Source organism: Gopherus evgoodei, chromosome 1 (assembly GCF_007399415.2).
Source record: "Gopherus evgoodei ecotype Sinaloan lineage chromosome 1, rGopEvg1_v1.p, whole genome shotgun sequence".
Classification (NCBI taxonomy): domain Eukaryota; kingdom Metazoa; phylum Chordata; order Testudines; family Testudinidae; genus Gopherus; species Gopherus evgoodei.
In genome coordinates this window covers 202628352-202649898 of record NC_044322.1, presented here as the reverse complement: position 1 = coordinate 202649898, position 21547 = coordinate 202628352, and the positions used below count along the sequence as shown (strand labels likewise).

Sequence of the window (21547 nt, the reverse complement as noted above, 5' to 3'; positions counted from 1 at the left end):
TTTTTAACCTTATCTTCACAAACAATGTGGGAGGGAGGGCGAGTCACAGTACAGATTGATGTAACTAACTGGAATAGTCTTTGCATACTAATTCCTAATTGTCCCTGATCCTGTGTTTAACTTTATTATTTGAAATATACATTGTATGATGTGATGCATTGATAACAATGAACTTGCTTGATAAATAAAAAGCTTAATTTATAAACATATATTGGGAAAGTACAACATTTACCCACTGCCAGGCAGGCCAGCTGCCATTACCACATCAAAACAACAGTAACAACAGAACTTTAAAAAAAAAGAAAAAGGTACATGAACAAGTGCAGCCAAGTAAACCATGTGCAAGACAGAAACTCCTTGCTATGGCATGTTCCCTGTTTTCCCTTCCCAATTGCTATGCACTTGGTGCCAGGGAGGGGGTGGAGGCATCCACAGGGGAGGGAGCAATACAGAGGACTGCATGGGGCAAAGTTGCTCTGCCCAGCTGCTCATGGGGCCTGCTTGCATGGGCCACCCAGTCATAGACATTTCCAAGTTGTTTCGGGACAGCATCACATGGGACTAAGGCCATGGTGTGGGTGATGCAGCAGGAGCTGGTACCCTTGTGATCATTAGTGATACCAGCTGCTCAAACAGATCTCTTTCTGCTGAGCTCTGTTCTTCTCCCTTTGCCACCATTTCTGTTTCAGGAACTGTGAAGGAAATACCTGCTCCTGTGCTGAAACCCTATATTCAAGCTGTGCAGCCAGCCTCTCCCTTTCCTCTTGCCTCTCCTCATGCCTTTTCTCTAGCCACAAGTCCTCTTGTCTTTGGTGCTGGACCTGCTTGTTGGCCCTGTCCAGAACTTAAACCATAAGTTTATCATGGAAATGCTTCCTCTTGGAATGGTCCATGAAAGTACATTGGCCCAGGCTTCTACAACAGTGTAGGAGAGCTGTGGAGGTTCCGTAGCCTGTAGACGTCGAGGGGCTGGACTAGGACAAGGCAGAGGGTTATTATCTCAAATAGCTCAGTGAAGGAGAACAAGAAAACTCCTTGTGGAATTCCAAGGACATAAAATGTTACTTTTCCAAACTAAACTTCAGTACAGTAACTCCTCACTTAATGTTGTAGTTATGTTCCTGAAAATGCGACTTTAAGTGAAAGGATGTTAAGCAAATCCAATTTCCCCATAAGAATTAATGTAAAGGGGCGGGGGGTAGGTTCCAGGGAAATATTTTTTTTGCCAGACAAAAGGCATTATATACATTTTAAACAGGTATAAGTTTTAAACCATTTTAAGGAAACAATTTAATACTACAGTCATCACTGCCAAGTATGAAGCTTGGTTGAGGTGGTGGAGTCACAGAGTGGAAGAGGATGGATTGTCCGGCTGCTCCTTTTGCTGTTCTTGCAAGCACAGGCACTGGCTTTGCCAGGGGTAGGGGGTTCAACCCTCAGCCCATCCACTCCACCCCTTCCAAGCTCCCACCCTTGACCTGTCTCTTCTATCCCCTCCTCTTCTTCACTCTTTACTTTGCACGCTGCATCCTCGCTCCTCCCTCCCCTCCCTTCTGAAAGCTGCAAGACAGCTGATTGCTGCAGGCAGGAGGCACGGAAGGGAGTAGGGAGGCACGAGGACTTGGCACGCAGGCTCCCCCTCCCACCCAGAGCAATCAACTGGTTTACAGTGTTCAGGAGACAGGGGAGGGAGGGGGAGCCTGTGTGCCGAGTCCTCGCTCCCCCCCCTCCCTCCTGCCTCCTAAACACCGCAAGCCAGCTGATTGCTGTGGGCAGGGGGAGGAGGGGAAAGGCGCTGATCTGTGGGGGCTGCCGGCAGGCACTGGTGGCAGGGGGAACAGGCAGCCAAACAATGTAATAGTGGAGCACCGCACAACTTTAAATGACCATGTTCCCTAATTGATCAGCAACATAACAACGAAACAACATTAACCGGGACAACTTTAAGTGAGGAGTTACTGTATATTGTGAGAAGGATGCTTCAGATCACAGAAGCTCCCTGGATACTGCCTGGTTAATCACAATGAAAGAAGAGCAGAGACAAAGGTAAGTTAAAAATTCAAAGCTGTTTATGGTTTTCTAAAAATTGCAGAACTACTTGGATTTTGGGTGCGGGGACATCAATGACCATGCTAAAAAAGCTTTTTTTCCCCGATCATTTCAGGCCTTCATTATTTTAGAGGACATATTTTGGTGGTGCCCAAATGGCATGGGGAGATGCTATTCCAAGCTACCAGTGGGACACCTGAAGTGTATGCAACAGAAGTATTCAAATGGATAGTGACTGAACAGCACATCTATGAGTGGAGTAGGCTGGTCAGCTGCTGAGGTGTCCCTGGAAAATACATCCTTTCCCAAAATGTGACTATCTGTCTGGAGTTCCTGCTTCAGGAAAAGCCTGCATCTATCAGCACCAGGGATTGGGTCAGAATTCATAAGGGAATCAACAGCATGCTTGCTCCATTAGCTTCCAAATAGCTTAGCCAGTTATGGTTGCATGGAAACATATACACCTCCGCAGCCTCCCTCCTAGCCCCCCACCCCACCAGGCGTATTTCTGAACTAAAATTTCAAACCCCAGTCAAATTTGGGAGAAATTATTTTGTCACCTATGGACTGCCTTTAACTAAAATGGACTAGATTTGTGAATGGAACACACACACACACACACACACACACACACACACACACACACACACAGTGTCAAGAGTTCACTGTTTCCAAGTGGCTCATTCCACTGTTAAATGTTTGAGAATGGTGTACTTACAAGTGTGGCAATGTGAGGTTATTAATTTTAGGAAACAGGAACAGCCCTAGCAAAACTCTGCACCTTTCCAGTAAAAATTCACTTTCAAGGCGTTTTTACTGCTTGCATTTCCCTGTTGTCATTTTGAACTCCACATGGTGGGGTGGGCCGGGGTGTGTGAAGTGAAGGCGTTGGGATACAATCCACCATCAATGGATACATGCAGCTCGCTGGGGCTTCTCATAACTTTTGACTGGTTCATAGAGCAGAAATCCCTCCCATTCCTATATTAATAAACATTAAAATGGAACTTAGCAGGCTCTACAGCAGCTTCCCTTGCTTCCTTTGTCTGCTGCAGGCTCCAAAGCAGGCTTGTCCTCCGGGGGCCAACAATCAGCTCCTCAAAGTATGGTCCCAAGATGTGCTGCTGCTGCTTCTGTAACACAGCCACCTGGGGGACCAGTTTCGGCAACAAAGTCACTTAACTGCCCTCACTTGGCAGTGGCTGCTGGCTCCCATTAGTTCCCATGCTGGGTTCTGGGGCCAGGAGGGCACCATCCTGGCTGACAAGGTCATCATGCACCACCACTGGCTCCAGGCTCAGCACAATGCCCAGCATCCAGTCAAACTCCTCCTAAAACAGACATGATGTCAGTGAGTTGCGATTCTGCTCCCTGGTTTTCCTAATCCGCTCCCTGAGCTGGTCACCAGTCTGGTAAATTTCCAGTGCTGCCAGTCTTCATTGTTTGCTGGTAGGCATGGTCTTCCTGTACTCTTACTGAAATCCACTGTTTTGCTGGCCTTGCAGCAGAGAATTACAAAAAATCTGGCTGTGCTCCCATGACCATGAAACAGCACACTTTGCAAAGGTTTCTTCTGGTCAGTCTCCACTGCAAACACATAAGGCTCTCTGATGGTGTGTTTGCAACTTGGCAGTAGGGTGACCAGATGTCCCGATTTTATAGAGACAGTTCTGATATTCAGACTTTTTCTTATATAGGTGCGTATTAACCCCCACACACACACTCTGTCCCTATTTTACATACTTGCTATCTAGGCACCCTAAAAGCACCTTGTATTAGTAAACTAATGACATGTCTTGGTGATTAAGGAGTTGCCTTAACAGACTCCAAAGTGGGTCTCAGCCAGCCCTCTTTGGTTGTGAAGAAGGTGCATGGCATGGGTCCTCAAGGATATGAGCATTTGTGTGTAAAAGCAGGGGGAAAGGGAGGGGAAGCACAGAACTTGCCATTCCTGGTCAGACCATTGCTCTATCAAGTCCAGAATCCTGCTTCTGGTTGTAGCAAAACCTAATGTTTCAGAAGAAGGTGAAAACTCCCTGTAATGTACCTGGCCTACAGGACAATTCTATACCTGGGGGAGGAAATGCCTTCTTGAGTCCTGGAATGATCAGCTTAAATATAGCAGGAGCTGCAGTTCAGGGTGCTGCATAAAGAACATGCAGAATCCACTACAAGAAAAATAAAGAAGGGCTTTGTGCATCATTTATGCATTTCATGGCATTCTACACTTGCAGAATAATGGTGTATAGGTGATCAGATAATGGATTTACTACATCACCTCTGTATTTGTTGATATGATTCTTATTGACCACTTTTACTGTGGTAATGCCTAGACTGTAGAGGGCCAGGCCAGGGCCCTATTGTGATAGGCATTGTACACATATAGTAAACAACAATCCCGGTACTAAAGAGGTTACAATCTAAAAAAGACAAGACATAACAGGCAGATAATACAAACAAGCATGTTGGGTGGGGTGGGGTGGGGTAGTGGGATAAGAAACAGGGTAACAGAAATATTAGGATAAGCACAATTCTTAACCAATGAAGCAGTAATCACAACATGCCACCTGTCTACCCCTTATTAGGTTGCAGTCTTCTGAATATATTACAGAAAAGATAAGTTTTGAGGAGAGACTTGATGCTGTAGGTGATGCTGGCCTTACAATGAGCTCCTAACCCAACTTTATACTAACAAATGCAAAACCTGATCAAATAGGTATCCCAAGCACTTTGCCTCAAAACTGCTATATTCTGGCTCTGGGAGACCAGAAGGAATACCATAAATTTCCTCCTGTGGTGGATGACTTTAAGGATACTTTAAAATTATTATGTGTCTATTAAAATGGGACTTTACCACCATAGAAAATTTCCAGCGATACATAACTCCACCTACCTTTCCAAAATGTTCTTAGTCACTTTTAACTAATCATCCCATATTTATGTTGAAATAAAAGCTCTCTCCCCTTTTCTACTCTTTGAATCCTCCTCCTGCAGTGAAACCAAAAATGCTACTATATTTGTTATGTTATGATCATAGGAGCCAACTTTATTTAAAGATATAAACCTAGGATTAGGATTTTCATTCAGGATCAGACAAAAGGAAAAACTCTGCTGGAGTATTCTTATTCACAGATTCTGACCAGAAGGGACCACTGTGACCATCTAGTCAGACCTCCTGCATAATACAGGCCATAGAACTTCCCTGAATTACTATTTCAAATCTGATAGATGTGATTGAACTCGAGCAGATCTTTTAGAAAAATGTCCAGTCTTGATTTAAAATTTTCCAGTGGTGGAGATTCCAATCCAAGCCTTGGTAAATTATTCCAGTGGCTAATTACCTTCACTATAAATATTTTCACCTTTTTTCAAGTCTGAATTTATCTAGCTTCAATTTCTGGCCACTGGACCCAATTATACCTTTGCTTGCTAGATTGAAAGGACCTCTATTATCATGTTTCTGATCCTCCTACAGGCATTTATAGACTGTGATACAGTCATCCAATCACCTTCTTTTTGAGAAGCTGAGTAGATTGAGCTTCTTGAGTTATTTAATGTTTGTAAGAGTATTAATTTATTGACAACAATGTTTAGGATGTAATAGTTATATAAATAATAGCACTCAGAAGGCCTAGTCAGGATTGGGGCTCCGTTAGGCTAAGCACTGTCATTTGCGCCTTATCTCAAAACAGGATTGCCAATTTTGGCTGGATGTTTTCCTGGAGGTTTCATCACATGACATAATCTTTAATTAAAGATTAATCTTTAATTCCTGGAGACTCCAGGAAAATCCTGGAGGACTGGCAAATCTAAAAGCTTACTACCAAAAAGGAAGAGAGCTTTACTCCATAAAGATATCCAATAACAGCAGACAGAGAATGGTACATTATAAATTTATTCTCAGTGAAAACACTCTTAATCAAGTGAAATTCCCATAGTCTATATTTCACACTGGAATTTGGGTTTCCTGTGATGCAGACAGACAGTATTTCAGCAAGGCACAATGCCCTAGTTAAGATCCATTTAGATCCTTAGGGCAAAGTTCATCCCAATGCAGTGGGTTCACACAAACTCCTAGGGACATACTGACCAACATTTTCAAACTAGTTTCAGAGATCAGCGGCAGGCCAGGGGCACATGACACATGCCTCCTTGATGCATCTCTGCTGAATGTGCACAGTGGTCACAGTTCTGGCAAGAGCAGTATGGACACAGAGATACCCAGCACTACATTGCAACCAGTGAACATCCCCCCCACCACACCTGTCTGCTGCAAAGCGCAAGCAGGATAGACCGAATGGCCAGTGTGTGTGAGCGCATGTGAGCGCCTGCTTCCTATTGCCGGCGGCGGGACTAGCTGCATGCACACCAACACAGAGAGCAAGAAGTGCACTGAACCCTCCAATTCTCCCTCAGGGCCCACTGTAAGACACCTGAGAAAGGGATTGGAATGGCTGGGACCAAGCAGGAGAAGGAGCATTGCTGTTGCAGGATATAACATTAAAAAATCAGGAGTTGGAAGCTTTTTGCTTGTAAATGAGAATCTTCCTGACACACCAGGAGACTTGGTCAGTCTGCTTATGAACCATTTATACCATTAATATTCTGTTCCACTTAAGTGGCATATGCAGACTTTTGTGGACCCTTTGTTCTGAGGTAAATGCCACCACTGGTAATTCTCTATGTTCAATGATGGTTAAAATATTTCACTTTTTTCCCACTCCTTCCAGCTCCAGGGACATACACATGCGCTCCAGAAGTAACAGCACAGAAAGTCCAACCAAATCCAAACAGTGCCAGCAAAAGATAAGAGGCCACCATAAGGAAGATACTCCTTATGCTGGGAGAGTAAACATGAAAAGGGGACAAAAGGAGAAAGAAACCTGCACCATCCAAAGAAGTTCTGAACATGAGAAAAAACAAAAAAGATATTCCAAGAAAGGAGAGGACCTCTCTCGAGATGACCTGCTATTTCTTCTCAGTGTGCTTGAGGGTGAATTACAGGTGCAGTCTTCTTTTGTTTTATGTTCCAGATTGTAGGCTCATTGCTTAATCTACTCTAAATATATGCTCTCCCCCCCGCCACCCCATTTTAGATAGTACACCTATTATAATTGGTGCAGGTGTACAAATGCAAAATGTAAGAGTACATAAAATTTTCATCCATACATCACAGACAAGAAATCCCAACCCAAAACAAACACCAGACTTTCCCTACTCATCCCAGTATATAACATATTTGAAATACGTAGGTGTCATCATGGAAACGTCTTACTGGCTCAATGGTCCATTACTCTCAAAGTGTGCAACTACATGTGAATTCATCCCTACGCACAACTGGTAAAACTTTAATATCACACAATCCCATCATGCATTCAGAATATAATATATTTGTTACATAACTATTTTAGGAATGTTTTAGAAATTAGAAAAAAACTTTTATTGGGGCCATTTCTTGTGACCTCCTGTAAAGCCAGCTGCATTATTTACTTGGAGTCCAACAGGATTCAGAGGGAGCAAACCCCCACCTTTAACATAGGTTTACAATAGCTCAAAAGGTCTATTATATCAAGCCTTACAGGGCTAGGAATGAGTGCTGGCTCCCACCATGGCCATGAGATATTGGATTTCAAAATCGTGACTTTTTCTATATGTAAAAGCTCTCAGTGGCCCAAGGCTGAATGCTGCCCACTCTAGGCAAATATAATTTGGGAGTGAGAATGGAAGTCTGTATTTGCAGAAAAATGGAGGCGAGCAAGGTGATTTAATAAAAGTAATGAGAGTTGTTTGAAACTGCTCATGAGTTTGGAATGTTTGTGAGCAGAGGTCAGGTGAACTGGTCAAAGGTTCATGATAAATGGATTTATCACATGGCTTCACAGTTTAACATCTGGACATTACCTGTGTGAGTACTTTTATTATTAATATATGTATATGTAGACACACATTAATATTATATATATTCTGCATGTGTGTTTATTCAACTGGTCATTCACACACATAAGTGACCAGTTGAACATAGACACACATGCGCACGCTCCCAAATCTACTGTTAATTGTAGAATATGTTATTTTGGCCCTTTCCACAGGGAAATTCCTAGCAACCCTTCCCCCCCTCTGCCAATACTAGGCCCAAAACACAAGAGTGATGTGTGTGTTAAGAAAAACGCTGTGGTGTTAAACTTTTTCAAAGTCATCACCTGTTTCCCTGCCTTCTCTCTAGATTTAGATCAAGACCCAAATTTCCCAAACACTCTCTCTGAAAACACAGTTCTAAGCAAATACATCTCTGTCTAGTTAAAAAAAGAGTCCAACTTTCTCAGTATATTTAAAATTGAAATGGTTTACATTAAAAATATGTATCAGAGGGGGAGCCGTGTTAGTCTGGATCTGTAAAAGCAGCAAAGAGTCCTGTGGCACTTACAGACTAACAGACTGTTACAGTATTGGAGCATGAGCTTTTGTGGGTGAATACCCACTTCGTGCATGCATCCGACTAAGTGGGTATTCACCCACGAAAGCTCATGCTCCAATATGTCTGTTAGTCTATAATGTGTCACAGGACTCTTTGCTGCTATTAAAAATATGAACATACTGGGGCCACTGCATAATTTGTATGTTGTTCCTGTAGATCAGAGAAAATATTTTTGCTGAAAAAAAGTAGGAATGCAATTTTTTAGATTCCTGATTTGCCAATACATGGTACTACCAATTCCAAGCCTTCCAAAATTATGATTCAATCCCCCAAAATCATGAGATTATCTTAAAAATTAGATTTTTAAAAATGATAAATCTTGTGTCTTTTATTTACCTTCTGTTTTCCAAGAAGAGATTACTTGAGTCACTTTTTCAGCTTTTCTCCACCTCCAAAAGAGTTAGACACTTTTTTTTTAAACTGTTACTTCTTTAGACTCTCATGACTCCAGGGGCTGGAGCTTTAATAAAAGCAAATAGTATGACACTCATGATAAAGTCATGAGAGTTAGCAATATTGAGGGTACAGCCTGAAAAGGTCATTGCCAATTTTTTCTATAAATCCTAGTATAGAATTATTTTAAGTGACTTGACTATCTTCGTTTCCTTTTGACATTTTCAGAGTTAGTATTAACAGGCATTCACTCCCCTCCAGCTTCTTAACATTTGTCACCACGAAGGAGTAGGAACTTATTTTTAAAAATTACATGGTATTTGCTTTTATTTGTTTTAGATACCTATATCTTGGTACCTATCAAATACTGTAGGCTCCCCAGAAATAAAAGCAATGTGTTTCCACAATAGACTTTGTTACACAGTAACTTTATAAAAGGCACATGTGCCTGCTGTTTTGTCCCAGAACATATGCAAACACACTACTACGTAAGCAAATTAACACTCTACTCTTAAAGATAATGTTGGCAATTATGCTATATATAAAGAAAAATACATACAATTACATATACAAAGTGTATAATGTACATATATGTAGCCAAGATTTTAAAAAATGAGTAGATTTTTGGGTGGGCAACCTGAGGGATCTTAAAGAGGCCTGGTTTTCACAAAGCCGGGCTCTGCACTTTCTGTAACTCAACATCCTTTAAAGTGCCTTGAGGGGGCACCCAGGATTGAGGACCCTAATATTATAAGTTGCTTTTGAAAATCTTGGCCTGATATATTTCACACACAAACACTCCCCTATACATAATATTTCTCTCTCTCTCTCACACACATACACACACACACACTTCTGCCAGCTTTAAGGACAATTAATCTTGTTTTAAAGAGCTGCCATTATTGCACGCTTTTGGAATGCATGTTGTAAAAGGTCACATCCTCTGCACCATGTACCTCACTAGCTTCAATGCACAAACATGTACATGTAACAATAGAAGCTGACTACCTCTAAGTCAGTTTAAACAACAAAAGCTGCCTTTGTACCCTGTGTGAACAGAGAATGCTAAGCTTCTTGGCTTCCCAAAATACATTAAAAATTACATGAAAATCTAAAAATAGATGCCAATACCTGAAATGACATTTTGTTCTAAATTCTTGTACAATGAAAAGTATGTGTTCATACAAAAATTGAGTTACATAATCTACTTTTAACAAAATATTGAGTATCAGAGAAAGTGTACCTAAAAAGCTCACATATGTATATATATATATATAGCATAGGATTTTGAAAATACAAAGACCAATATTTCTCTTACAATTTTAAAGTGTTCACTTTACCAATTATCTCAAGGGTACTTAACATATAATTTAAAGCACTTTAACAACTATAGCCAAATGTTAATGTAGAAGCTACTCACTGAGTGTACCAATACATAAAACTAGTTCACTGGAATTCTGTGTGTTTCTGCAGGCTCAAGATGAAGTCATAGGAGTTCTTAAGGCTGAAAAAATTGACCTGGCTTTGCTTGAAGCACAATATGGCTTTGTTACTCCAAAAAAGGTATTAGAGGCGCTCCAGCGAGATGCTATACAAACCAAGGCTGCACAATGGCAAGAGGATATATATGAAAAGCCTATGGGAGAGGTATGCATAGTATTATTCAATACACACACAGGGACAAACCATATTGCATTCAAATTGAATAGCAGAAATCCCATTGACTTCAGTGGGAGAAGGATATTGCTCTCAGACTGCACATTCCATATGGACTACCAGGTAGTAGACCAAAGTACAGAATACACTTTGCTGTAAATTACAAGGCATCATGATCTAATTGATTTAGCAAGCAGCAAAGACCCAAGACATTCTAATCCTGGCTCCCACACCAATTCAGTACATGACCCTGGAGAAGTAATTCAATCTCTCTGGGCAAAATTTAACAGGTGAAACTCCATTGCAGTCAATACATTTAGCCCACAAAGTTTGTTTTCCTCATACTCCTCCTGCTGGAAGGGCATACGAGTGGGGTCTCACAGGGATCAGTTCTAGGTCTGCTTCTATTCAATATCTTCATCAATGATTTAGATAATAGCATACACTTATAAAGCTTGCAGATGATACCAAAGTGGGAGGGGTTGCAAGTGCTTTGGAGGATAGGATTAAAATTCAAAATGATCTGGACAAACTGGAGAAATGTTAGGCAGTAAATAGGATGAAATTCAATACAGACAAATGCAAAGTATTTCATTTCGGAAGGAACAATCAGTCGCACACATACAAAATGAGAAATGACTGCCTAGGAAGGAGTACTGCGGAAAGGTACCTGGGGGTCATAGTGGACCACAAGCTAAATACAAGTCAACAGTGTAACGCTGTTGCAAAAAAACCAAACATCATTCTGGGATGTATTAGCAGGACTGTTGTAAGCAAGACACGAGAAGCTTTTCTTCTGCTCTACTGTGAGCTGATTAGGCCTCAACTGGAGTATTGTGTTCAGTTCTGGGAGCCATGTTTCAGGAAGGATGTGGACAAACTGGCGAGAGTCCAGAGAAGAGCAACAAAAATGATTAAAGGTCAAGAAAACATGACCTACAAGGGAAGATGGAAAAAATTGGGTTTGTTTAGTCTAGAAAAGAGAAGACTGAGAGGGGACATGATAACAGTTTTCAAATACTGTGACAGACCCAGGCCACTGGGGTGCAGAAGTCTGGTAGAGGGCAAATATACTGGTCACTGGGTGAGTAGTTTTCTGTTCCCTGAGTGACCAGAGCAGGGTCTGCACTAGAGTAGTCAGGAACTTGCTAGAACCAATTAAGGCAGACAGGCTGATTAGAACACCTGCAGCCACTCAAGGCAGGCTAATCAGGGCTCCTGGGTTTTAAAAGGAGCTCTCTCCAGTCAGATGGGGAGGACCCAGAGGAGAGGAAGTGCGTGTGCATAAAATCGAAATTACTAAAACCGGTTTTATAAAACCGATATTATAAAATCGATTTTATGCGTCCACACTAGGGCACATTAATTCGGTGGTGTGCGTCCATGGTCCTAGGCTGCCATCGATTTCCGGAGCGGTGCACTCTGGGTAGCTACATTAAAGGAATGAGACCAATAACTTCGATTTCCGTCCACACTAACCCTAAATCGATATAGTAATATCAATTTTAGGGTTACTCCTCTCGTTGGGGAGGAGTACAGAAATCGATTTTAAGAGCCATTAAAATCGATTTAAAGTGCCTTGTAGTGTGGACGGGTACAGAGTTAAATCGATTTAACGCTGTTTAAATCGATTTAACTGTGTAGTGTGGACCAGGCCTGAGAGAGTGTGCTGCTAGAGGACTAAGGAGTACAAGCGTTATCAGACACCAGGAGGAAGGTCCTGTGGTGAGGATAAAGAAGGTGTTTGGAGAAGGCCTTGGGGAAGTAGCCCAGGGAGGTGTAGCTGTCACACAGCTGTTCTAAGAGGCACTACAGACAGCTGCAAATCCATAGTGCCCTGGGCTGGAACCCGGAGTAGAGGGCAGGCCCAGGTTCCCCCCCAAACCTCCCAACTCCTGATCAGACACAGGAGGAGCTGATCCAGACTGTGGGGGAGATCACTGAGGTGAGCAAATCTGCCAATAAGTGCAGGACCAACTAAGGTAGAGGAGGAACTTTGTCACAGTACATAAAGGGTTGTTACCAGGAGGAGGGAGAAGAATTTTTCTTCTTAACCTCTGAGGAGAGGACAAGAAGCAACGACCTTAAAATGCAGCAAGGGAGGGTTAAATTGGACATTAGGAAAAACTGCCTAACTGTCTCGGTGGCTAAGCACTGGAATAAATTCTGTAGGGGAAGGTTGTGGAATCTCCATCATTGGAGATTTTTAAGAGCAGGTTAGACAAACACCTGTCAGGAATGGTCTAGATATTACTTAGTCCTGCCATGACTGCAGGGGACTGACCAGATGACCTCCCAAGGTCCTTTCCAGTCCTATGATTCTATACTTATTTACTTCACCGGGAGAGAGGAGGGAAGTTGTAGTAAGTATTGTTAATGTCTACCTTTAAAAATTAGCCTAATAACTATGTTGTTTAAGCAGCAAAGAATCCTGTGGCACCTTATAGACTAACAGACGTTTTGGAGCATGAGCTTTCGTGGGTGAATACCCACTTCCTCAGATGCATGTATTCACCCACGAAAGCTCATGCTCCAAAACGTCTGTTAGTCTATAAGGTGCCACAGGATTCTTTGCTGCTTTTACAGATCCAGACTAACACGGCTACCCCTCTGATATGTTGTTTAATGCATCAGTTTGCTTTGTGGAGGACCAAATTAACATCTGGTGCAAGCAGACATCTCCATTAGCTTCATGGGAATTTCTCTGCTTGTGCTAGGTGTGATTTTGGTTCTAAGGGCTCAACCCTGAGTCCTTGCATGTTCTATGCTCCCAATGGAAGTTATGGGTGCACAAGAACTGTAGGATCTGGCTTTTTACTGTTTATTAAAATTACTGAAGGTTACAGACTTCATCAAGGCAGAAATGCAAAACTGATAATTAAGCAACAGAAGTTGTCCTTTCTGAACTACATTTCTCTGATTTTAAATTGTGACCCCCAGTGTATATCACTTACATAAAAATCTCTTTATATCAGTTAATCCAAATAAATTCTTGAATGTCTCCCCTTTCATTCCGATAAAGATGATTTTAGTGCTTATTATAGATTACTGTTATTTTTTAAAAAAAAGTAATGAACAAGACTTCTTCCAACAAATGTTTTCCAGGCTCTGTAACAGGAACATACCCCAGGATACAAAGTTCGTTTCACAGAAAATAGTGTCAGCCAAAAGGTCAGGACTCATTTCAGGAGCTCAAAGGTTAAAATCTCTAGCTATAATTTAAAACAGAAAGTTAATTTGCAGAGGTTAATTTATTTTAGAACACCGTGGTATTATGTCATAGATACTTTGAGTATGCATAGAAATTATTTGAAAAACAGTCAAAAGAAGTTTAAAAACTAAGTGCAGTTAGGCACAGTTTTTTCCTTCTAACACTTAATGGCACTAAAAAGATCTTTTAACATCACTGGACTTAGCAATTACAAAGACAGAGGTAAACATTCTGAGCATGGCAAAAATGATACAGATCCCTGGTACACCATACATTTCAATAAACCAAAGGACTGACAAACGGTGTTCATTTTATGTTTTAGGGATAAATATAGTATTTTTGCTTGCTTTTTGTACATATGTATGAGAAGTGAGGAACAACCACACTGTGGGGAAAAGGGCTCTATGAACTTCCTCATGTAGCAATGTACCTCAGCCCTGACCTGCAAAATGCCTGCTGTTCTGGCTTCTCTTGAGCATTTTCTCCCAATCTTGACAACTATGACACAGTTTTATGATGTGGATCAACACCTTCAAGGGGCCAAGTGCAGAATGCCCAAATTCAGGTTAAACTGTGACCTGACTCAAATGTTAAGTCCAATTAAGAGTACACCTAAGGGCAAGAAAAATACACTGCTTTCTCCCTCCTTGAACAGATTTCAAGAGAGACTGTAGGGGCAGGGAACTTGGCCTTTTAACCAGGAAGAGTTTGAGGATTCTCATGCAATCTGATTGATCTCAGAGCATCTTAGGGCTTGTCTAGACTACCGCTCAAGTTGATGTAACTTATATTGCTCAGGGGTGTTAAAAAGCAACCCACCTGAGCAATGTAAGTTACATTGACTTAATGTTGTGTCTATACCATGCTAAGTCAGCAGAAGAAGCTCTCTCACTGACATAGTTTCTGCCTCTCATTGAGGTGGAGTAATTATGCTGATGAGAGAGTGCTTTCCTGTCGCCATAGCACGTCTTCACCAGACATGCTACAACACTGATCCATGATCAAGAACATGTTGTAATTTTTACACAGGATGTAGTTTATATACAGGTTGTAGCTTATTTTCATTGGGATGAAAGGAGAGAGGGGTGATGTTTAGGAGGGACAAAGGATAGGTGTGAGAGACTCCTATGTACTTTCTGGTGAGGGTAGGCTGAGGTAAACATTGGAGGAAAGAACAGGGAGATGGTTTTTGCACGGGTGAGGAGGGAGAGACAAAGGTGGAAGAGGCAGGATAGGAGTAATCAGAAAGGATTGGTCTTGAACTGGCCAGAAAAGATTTCGGACTTCAGTTCCAGCTCACAAAAGGAATGTTACTTGCCCTGGCTGGAGCTGCACTTCTCAAACAACTCTCTCATGTCAGGCAGAGAGATTCTCTTCTTGGAGACCTCTTTCAGAATGAAGTCCAGGATGTTAGAGGAAAGCGAAGAAATTAAGCTATGATGAGACTGTTCCCCAGAGGGTGAATCTAGAAAAACTGTGAAACACAGCCCATGAACTGAGGATGTAAGTTCCAAGATGGATGGACCTCAGATCAATGCTGACGAGGCTGAAAAACCTCAGCAAGGCACATGGAAGATTTCTATTGATCAAGGAATGTTGTCTTACATATGAAATAGCTACCCTGGAGGTGTATAAGCTGCAGATGGAAGTGGTCACAGTCTGCTAGCTGGCAGGTTTTCCTGACTATATTATCCACTTTATGATCAAGATGATCACAGAAGGAAATGATAGACTCCAGGAACTGGTCTGAGGGTTTGGAATGAAATGCTACTGCTGAGCCCACATTTGTGTGGGCCAGTCACAGATCATGAAAGGCATGATTCAGTCACAAGATTCTTTGCAGGTTCTTGGGGCAAGAAGTAAGGGAACCAGGGGCCTAGCAACCTACCATGAACAAGGAAGAGCCTGGTCCGATGATTACCCCTACAGAAAAGATGGGCAAAGAAGCCTCATCCTCTTGGTCATTAGACTCTATTGCAGAAATCTTCAGGTTTTTAGTGGGATGGGAGAATAACTAAACCCATTCCTCCACAGAGACTCCAGGATTCTCAGAAGAGAGCTGAAGGCTCAGAGTACAGGTCCAACTCTTCTTCCTCCAGAGACTCCCAATATGAGATAAAAAGTGAGCAGGTGGCTATTTTGGCTCACAGCCAGAAAAGAAGTCCTGCGCAATTACTGAGGTGGTGGCTTAAGAATATGCAGAAAGAGGGTCTCCTTTGGGAGAGTCTCGGGTTAGGGAGAGAGAAGAAATACCCTACTGGGGACAGTAGGGAAGCCATGAACAATTGGCTGATCCAGTCTCTGACCTTGGGTGGAAGCCCTCTCCAGATAAATCAAATTAGGACAGGGAGTAGCTGAGTGTTGCCTATCCCAGGACTCCCCCTGTGAGTCTGAATTTGCTAGGTTTTACTGGATGGTACATTCTCCTTCTATCTCTGGTAGTGGCAAGGAGCTGCATACATTAGGAGCCAGGAGCAAGCCTGATCCCATCTGAACTTGCTATTACTGCAACAGGACGGCAGGGAGAGGCGGGGGACACTACACAGAACATGCTCATACAGGTTCTGGTGTCCAATGTTCAAGAAGGATGAATTCAAACTGGAACAGGTCCAGAGACGGGCTACTAGGATGATCCGAGGAATGGAAAACCTGCCTTATGAAAGGAGACTCAAAGAGCTTGGCTTGTTTAGCCTGGCCAAAAGAAGGCTGCGGGGGGATATGCTTGCTCTATATAAATATATCAGGGGGGTTAACGTTAGGGAGGGAGGGGAATTATTTAAGTTTAGTACTAATGTAGGCACGAGGACGAATGGGTACAAACTGGATATTAGGAAGTTTAGACTTGAAATTAGACGAAGGTTTCTAACCATTAGGGGAGTGAAGTTCTGGAACAGCCTTCCGAGGGAAGTAGTGGGGGCAAAAGACTTTTCTGGCTTTAAGACTAAGCTTGATAAGTATATGGAGGGGATGTTATGATTATCACCAGATAAGTCTGCTCAATGGTCTGTGGGGAGATGTTGGATGGGATGGGAACTGAGTTACTGCAGAGAATTCCTTCTTGGGTGCTGGCTGGTGAGTCTTGCCCACATGCTCAGGGTTTAGCTGATCGTCATATTTGGGGTCGGGAAGGAATTTTCCTCCAGGGCGGATTGGCAGGGGCCCTGGAGGTTTTTCGCCTTCCCCTGCAGCGTGGGGCATGGGTCGCTTGCTGGTGGATTCTCTGCAGCTTGAGGTCTTCAAACCAATTTTGAGGATTTCAATAACTCAATCCTGGGTTAGGGGTTGTTATAAAAGTGGATGGGTAGGGTTCTGTGGCCTGCCTTGTGCAGGAGGTCAGACTAGATGATCATATTGGTTCCCTCTGACCTATGAGTCTATGAGGAGTGGTATTTTCTGTCCTCCTTCCCTCAGAGAGCCTCTTCTTTCTTCTGCTCCATTAGGGCTCTGGAGCCTTAAAGGCTTGAGGGAGGGGGTGACACCTTGAAGAGACTGTACCAACTGCAGCTGCCTCTGAGAGGCAAGAGAACAATTTGGGGATAACTCTATTCTACTCTATATTCGTTTTTTGTACTTCCCTTATCACCGTAGTATCGGAGTGTCTTCCAGTAGTGCTTTAAGAAATGTGAATAACACCTGTCACATGTGATTCATTTGCCTGCCATGTCTGTCTACTTTGCCTGCTATAGGGCCACGGATAAACCTGACTTCAGATTGGTTGCCACATGTCTGACAGATGAGAGGAAATGCACCAAACATACTGGAGGCAACTGCCAGATGGAATCCCTTTTCCTAACTTTGAATTTATTTTTTTAAAGACAGGGATAGGAGGATTAACGATCTCCTCTCTTTTTCTATTTTAATATCCCTATCATTAACAAGCCACTTCAGACTTAGAACTCCCAATGGCCACTGGTAAATTACCTATAGATCAGCTGTTTTGGACCTCATTCTCTGAAGCTCAGATATTTGCCATCACCTTCCTTTCTGGTCAGACTCCAAAGGGTCCTAAACTGAGATTTGTCCATCACGCTGGGTGGGGTGGGGTGGGGTGGGGTGGGGTGGAGTGAGGTGGGGTGGGGGAGCGGCTAATGTCTTGCATAAATCTAGCCCCAATCAAGTTTTAATCCATCTGTTCAAGTCCAATGCCAATCAGCTGAGAGAAGAATGCACTCTTATCACCTATTAAACAGAGCACATTCAATGGCATCTCTATCACGTTGCACATTTTGGCTACAAATTTCAAATGCCCATAGGAGAAGGCAGGCAGTGCCGATGGATTACAGTCATGGGGGCAAAAAGTAACATCAGTGCTGGAAACTTGGCAGCTGGGACAAGTATATTTTGTCTAAATAAATATTTGGCTCAAACTGTTGAAAAGGAGGGGGAAAATGCCAATATGTATTCAGAAAGACCCAAATCTCTCTCTGCACAGTGCTTCATCATATAGAATTTTAAACCAAAGATTATTCACACACACATACTCTAATAGTGGCATTATTAATTAATTCATTCATTCTCTGAACATTGGATTTATATAAAGAAAAGCAACTCTCTCAGATTTTATACTGGCATAGTGCCACTACACACAAAACAGCCTAGAGAAAAAGTTTAGGAATCCAGCTCCAGCACAACAGATATGAGGCATGCTATTCTGTTTTGATTTTAGATACCAGTGGGTGGTAAAATATTTCTAAATGATTAAATTCTTGTGACCTTCTAGCTTGTGAAACTATTCATTGTTATGCAAGAACTAGCCTCTCACATTTTCCATTGTATTGTACAGTATGTCCAAGTGTTAGATCTAGCAAAAAAACACAGCTAGCAAGAACAAATTAGAGAACAACAGATCATTTAATTAAGACTTTGTAATTATATTTTTAGTGGACATTACAGGGCTGCTTGTTAGCACTCTCTGGGTCTTTAGTTAGAGACTGTATATAAAGCCTATTTTTTGCAGATGCAACATTTGGCCAGAGAGTTTGGGGAGCAAGCATGCCTATTTAGAATTCTCACATCCAGTGTTTTTACTGGGATTGCAGTTCACATCCGTCCAATCCTAGAGTTGTAGCTTCCAAGTATGATAGTTTAGGGATATCTTTACCTTTCACTCTTCCTCCCTTAGTGTCTTAGAGTGCACCCCATCAGGTGACAAGCCCTGTGCCTATACCTCTTTCAAAGCGGAATCAGAGGCATGGCCACGGCTCACCCACTTAGCTTCCAGGCTCACCCTGATCTTAGCAGGGTGTGATACTGCCACAGCAGCCCAGAGCGTCACTGAGGCACCTGAGATCCAGGGTGGAGCTTTGCACCTGCCCTTCAGAAAGTTATGCTCCAGCAGCTCTGCCTGGCCATCTTCTGAGCCGCCCCATGCATGTGCCCCACTTGGCAGGTGAAGCCTTGTATCTGCGGCACCAGGGATAGGGAGAGGGCATGACATCGAGGGAATAGCTGAGCTAGTACAATCTGTCATTGCTCATCCACCTGAAAGTCAGACCCACCCAAATTTCCACTCCTGGCTGCTCCATTGAACAGAATTCCACAATTCTCCCACTCTGAGACCTTGTCCTCTGGCTACAGCACTCCATGTACTAACCATGATTGCCCAGTCACTCTGGGCTCAGCTACCTACAAAACTTCCTTTCAGAAGCTGTTACAAGCTGTGAACACAGTGACCCTAAAGGCCTTTTCAGAACAGAGTACTGTTTGCTCTCAACAGTACAATCAAAGCATAACAAGAGAGTATTTTGTTAAAAAAAAACTCCTAAACAGTCTGTACATCTATCTGTCCTATCTAGAGGCTTAGGCAAGGCTAGTTATCACCTTTACCTTCTGGGGACTGAGGTTCAGTCTGCTCCCCAGAGTCCCTGCCTCACTCTCCCCTCTTCTACAGGAATTGTCCTTTTATCCACACCAAATTCTTTGTTCCAGTTTCCTGCGTGCTGCTGCCCCCTCTCCCGCCAGGTTACAGCCAGGCTGTTGATCTCAGTAAGGCCAGAGGCAAAACTTCCAAGTGAATGACATCTGCATTGTCCATTAAGTATCAGTGAATGGAACAATGCGAAATTTTTGTCCACTTCCCTGCATACATACAAGTAATCACTGTTTTAATAAACTTCCTGTAATTACAGCAAACACCACAATGGAATTCCAAACAGATAGAACATATAATATTGATAAAATACTATAGGGAGCTCCCAGGTCCGTCACACCAAGAATCACAAACAGGAATATTTTCTGCTTGTTAATACCATTTATTTATATCAGAGTGACTACCCTGGGCATGCACCTCCAACAGTTATTTATATGCTGGGAAACCAGCCATTCCTTTATGTTTGGTTTTAATGAAATGTAAGCCAAGAAGTTTCATTAAGTTTTCTAAGATAGCAATTTCCACCCTATTGGAATCATATACACATTTTTGAAGCAATGGCCATATGGATCTCTTAGCTTCTGGCTTCCTTCCTCCCTGTCCCCACAGATACACACCCCCAACACATCTCAAGCCTCACACTTCCTATCATGGCCTATTTTCGTGCATTCCCTTATATCACTGTCAGTGACTCCACTAATGTCATCAGGAGAAACTCAGCAAGTCCACTAAATTGTCAGCTGAGCCAAAGTGCGGGTCTCGTCCATGCTTATTTATAGCCAACTTTTATATTATCTGCCTGAAAGCCACCTCAGAGCCATCTCATCTGAGAGCAGGCGACTGCATGAACTTTAACAATATGTGGAGCAAAGTTATAGCAGTTTGATGCAGACACTGTGTAATGGGACATAGAACACTTGCTTCTAGAGCTGGTTAGATTTTTATTTTATTTTTTACAAATTTTGAAATATTAAAATATCTAAAAAAATTGTGAAATATTTCAAATCAATGTTCAGAAAAATTTTCCTCTGTTTTTTGAACAACAAGAGAGCTGGTCAAAATATTTCCGTTTTTGGAATTCCTATCTTTTTACTTAAAAGGGGGAGGTTTAAAAATAATTGAACTTTCTTCTTTTCCCCCACCAGTTCTGCTTGCTCCCCAGTGAACAAGGGGTTAACTTCAGCTCAGTCTTGCTATAATTTTGCACATGGGTTTTGGGGAAGGGCTATAACTGTAGCTGTTTGCAAAGCAGAAGAGAGCACTGAGAAGGCTGGACTGTGCACAATAGATAAACAGGAATGGGTTGGACCCCAGAGGTTGGGGAGTTTTCTGATTAAGTTGAATTATTCAACAAAGAAGAGACCATGCTGACTGGGGCAATCTACCACCCATCCACTATGGCTGGGCAAACTAATCCAGGAAGAGAGTATTTTTATGGGTTTTGGATAAAGTTTAGCACTAAAACATTCTTATATCCTGACTAATAAACAAGAGGGCCATAGCAGACTGTCTCCATGCTCTCTCTGACATATATAGACCTGAAGGCCCAAAAGGAACATCATGATCGTCTACTCTGATCTCCTGCACATTGCAGGCCACAAAACTCATCTTCCATTCCTTCAATAGACTCCTAACTTCTGGCTGAGTTACAAAAGCCCTCCAATCTTGATTTAAAGACTTCAAGTTACAGAGATTCTAACATTTTACTCTAGTTCAAACCAGCAAGTGACCTGTGCCCTATGCTACAGAGGAAGACATAAAACCACCAGGGCTTCTGCCAATCAGACCTGGGGGAAATGTCCTTCCCAACCTCAAATATGCAGAACAGTTAGACACTGAGCATGTCGGCAAGACCCACCCGCCAGACACATGGGAAAGAACTCTCTGTAATAAC

At 42.4% G+C, this 21547-nt stretch overlaps 2 protein-coding genes across 3 annotated transcripts in view; one reads left to right on the top strand and one right to left on the bottom strand.

Moving 5' to 3' along the window:
• CMSS1 (cms1 ribosomal small subunit homolog) overlaps nucleotides 1-21547 on the bottom strand; it is a 383107-nt gene that overhangs the window by 231822 nt on the left and 129738 nt on the right. The window lies entirely within an intron of this gene.
• FILIP1L (filamin A interacting protein 1 like) overlaps nucleotides 1-21547 on the top strand; it is a 304322-nt gene that overhangs the window by 168131 nt on the left and 114644 nt on the right. Inside the window, exons 3-4 of one of the 2 annotated variants that reach the window (XM_030583056.1) lie at nucleotides 6780-7053; nucleotides 10391-10564. In XM_030583056.1, coding sequence (XP_030438916.1) covers nucleotides 6796-7053; nucleotides 10391-10564 — 432 coding nt within the window. In that variant the 5' untranslated portion in view covers nucleotides 6780-6795. Of the gene's footprint in view, nucleotides 1-6779; nucleotides 7054-10390; nucleotides 10565-21547 lie in introns of those variants that run through there. The other variant, XM_030583061.1, reaches the window with a different exon arrangement.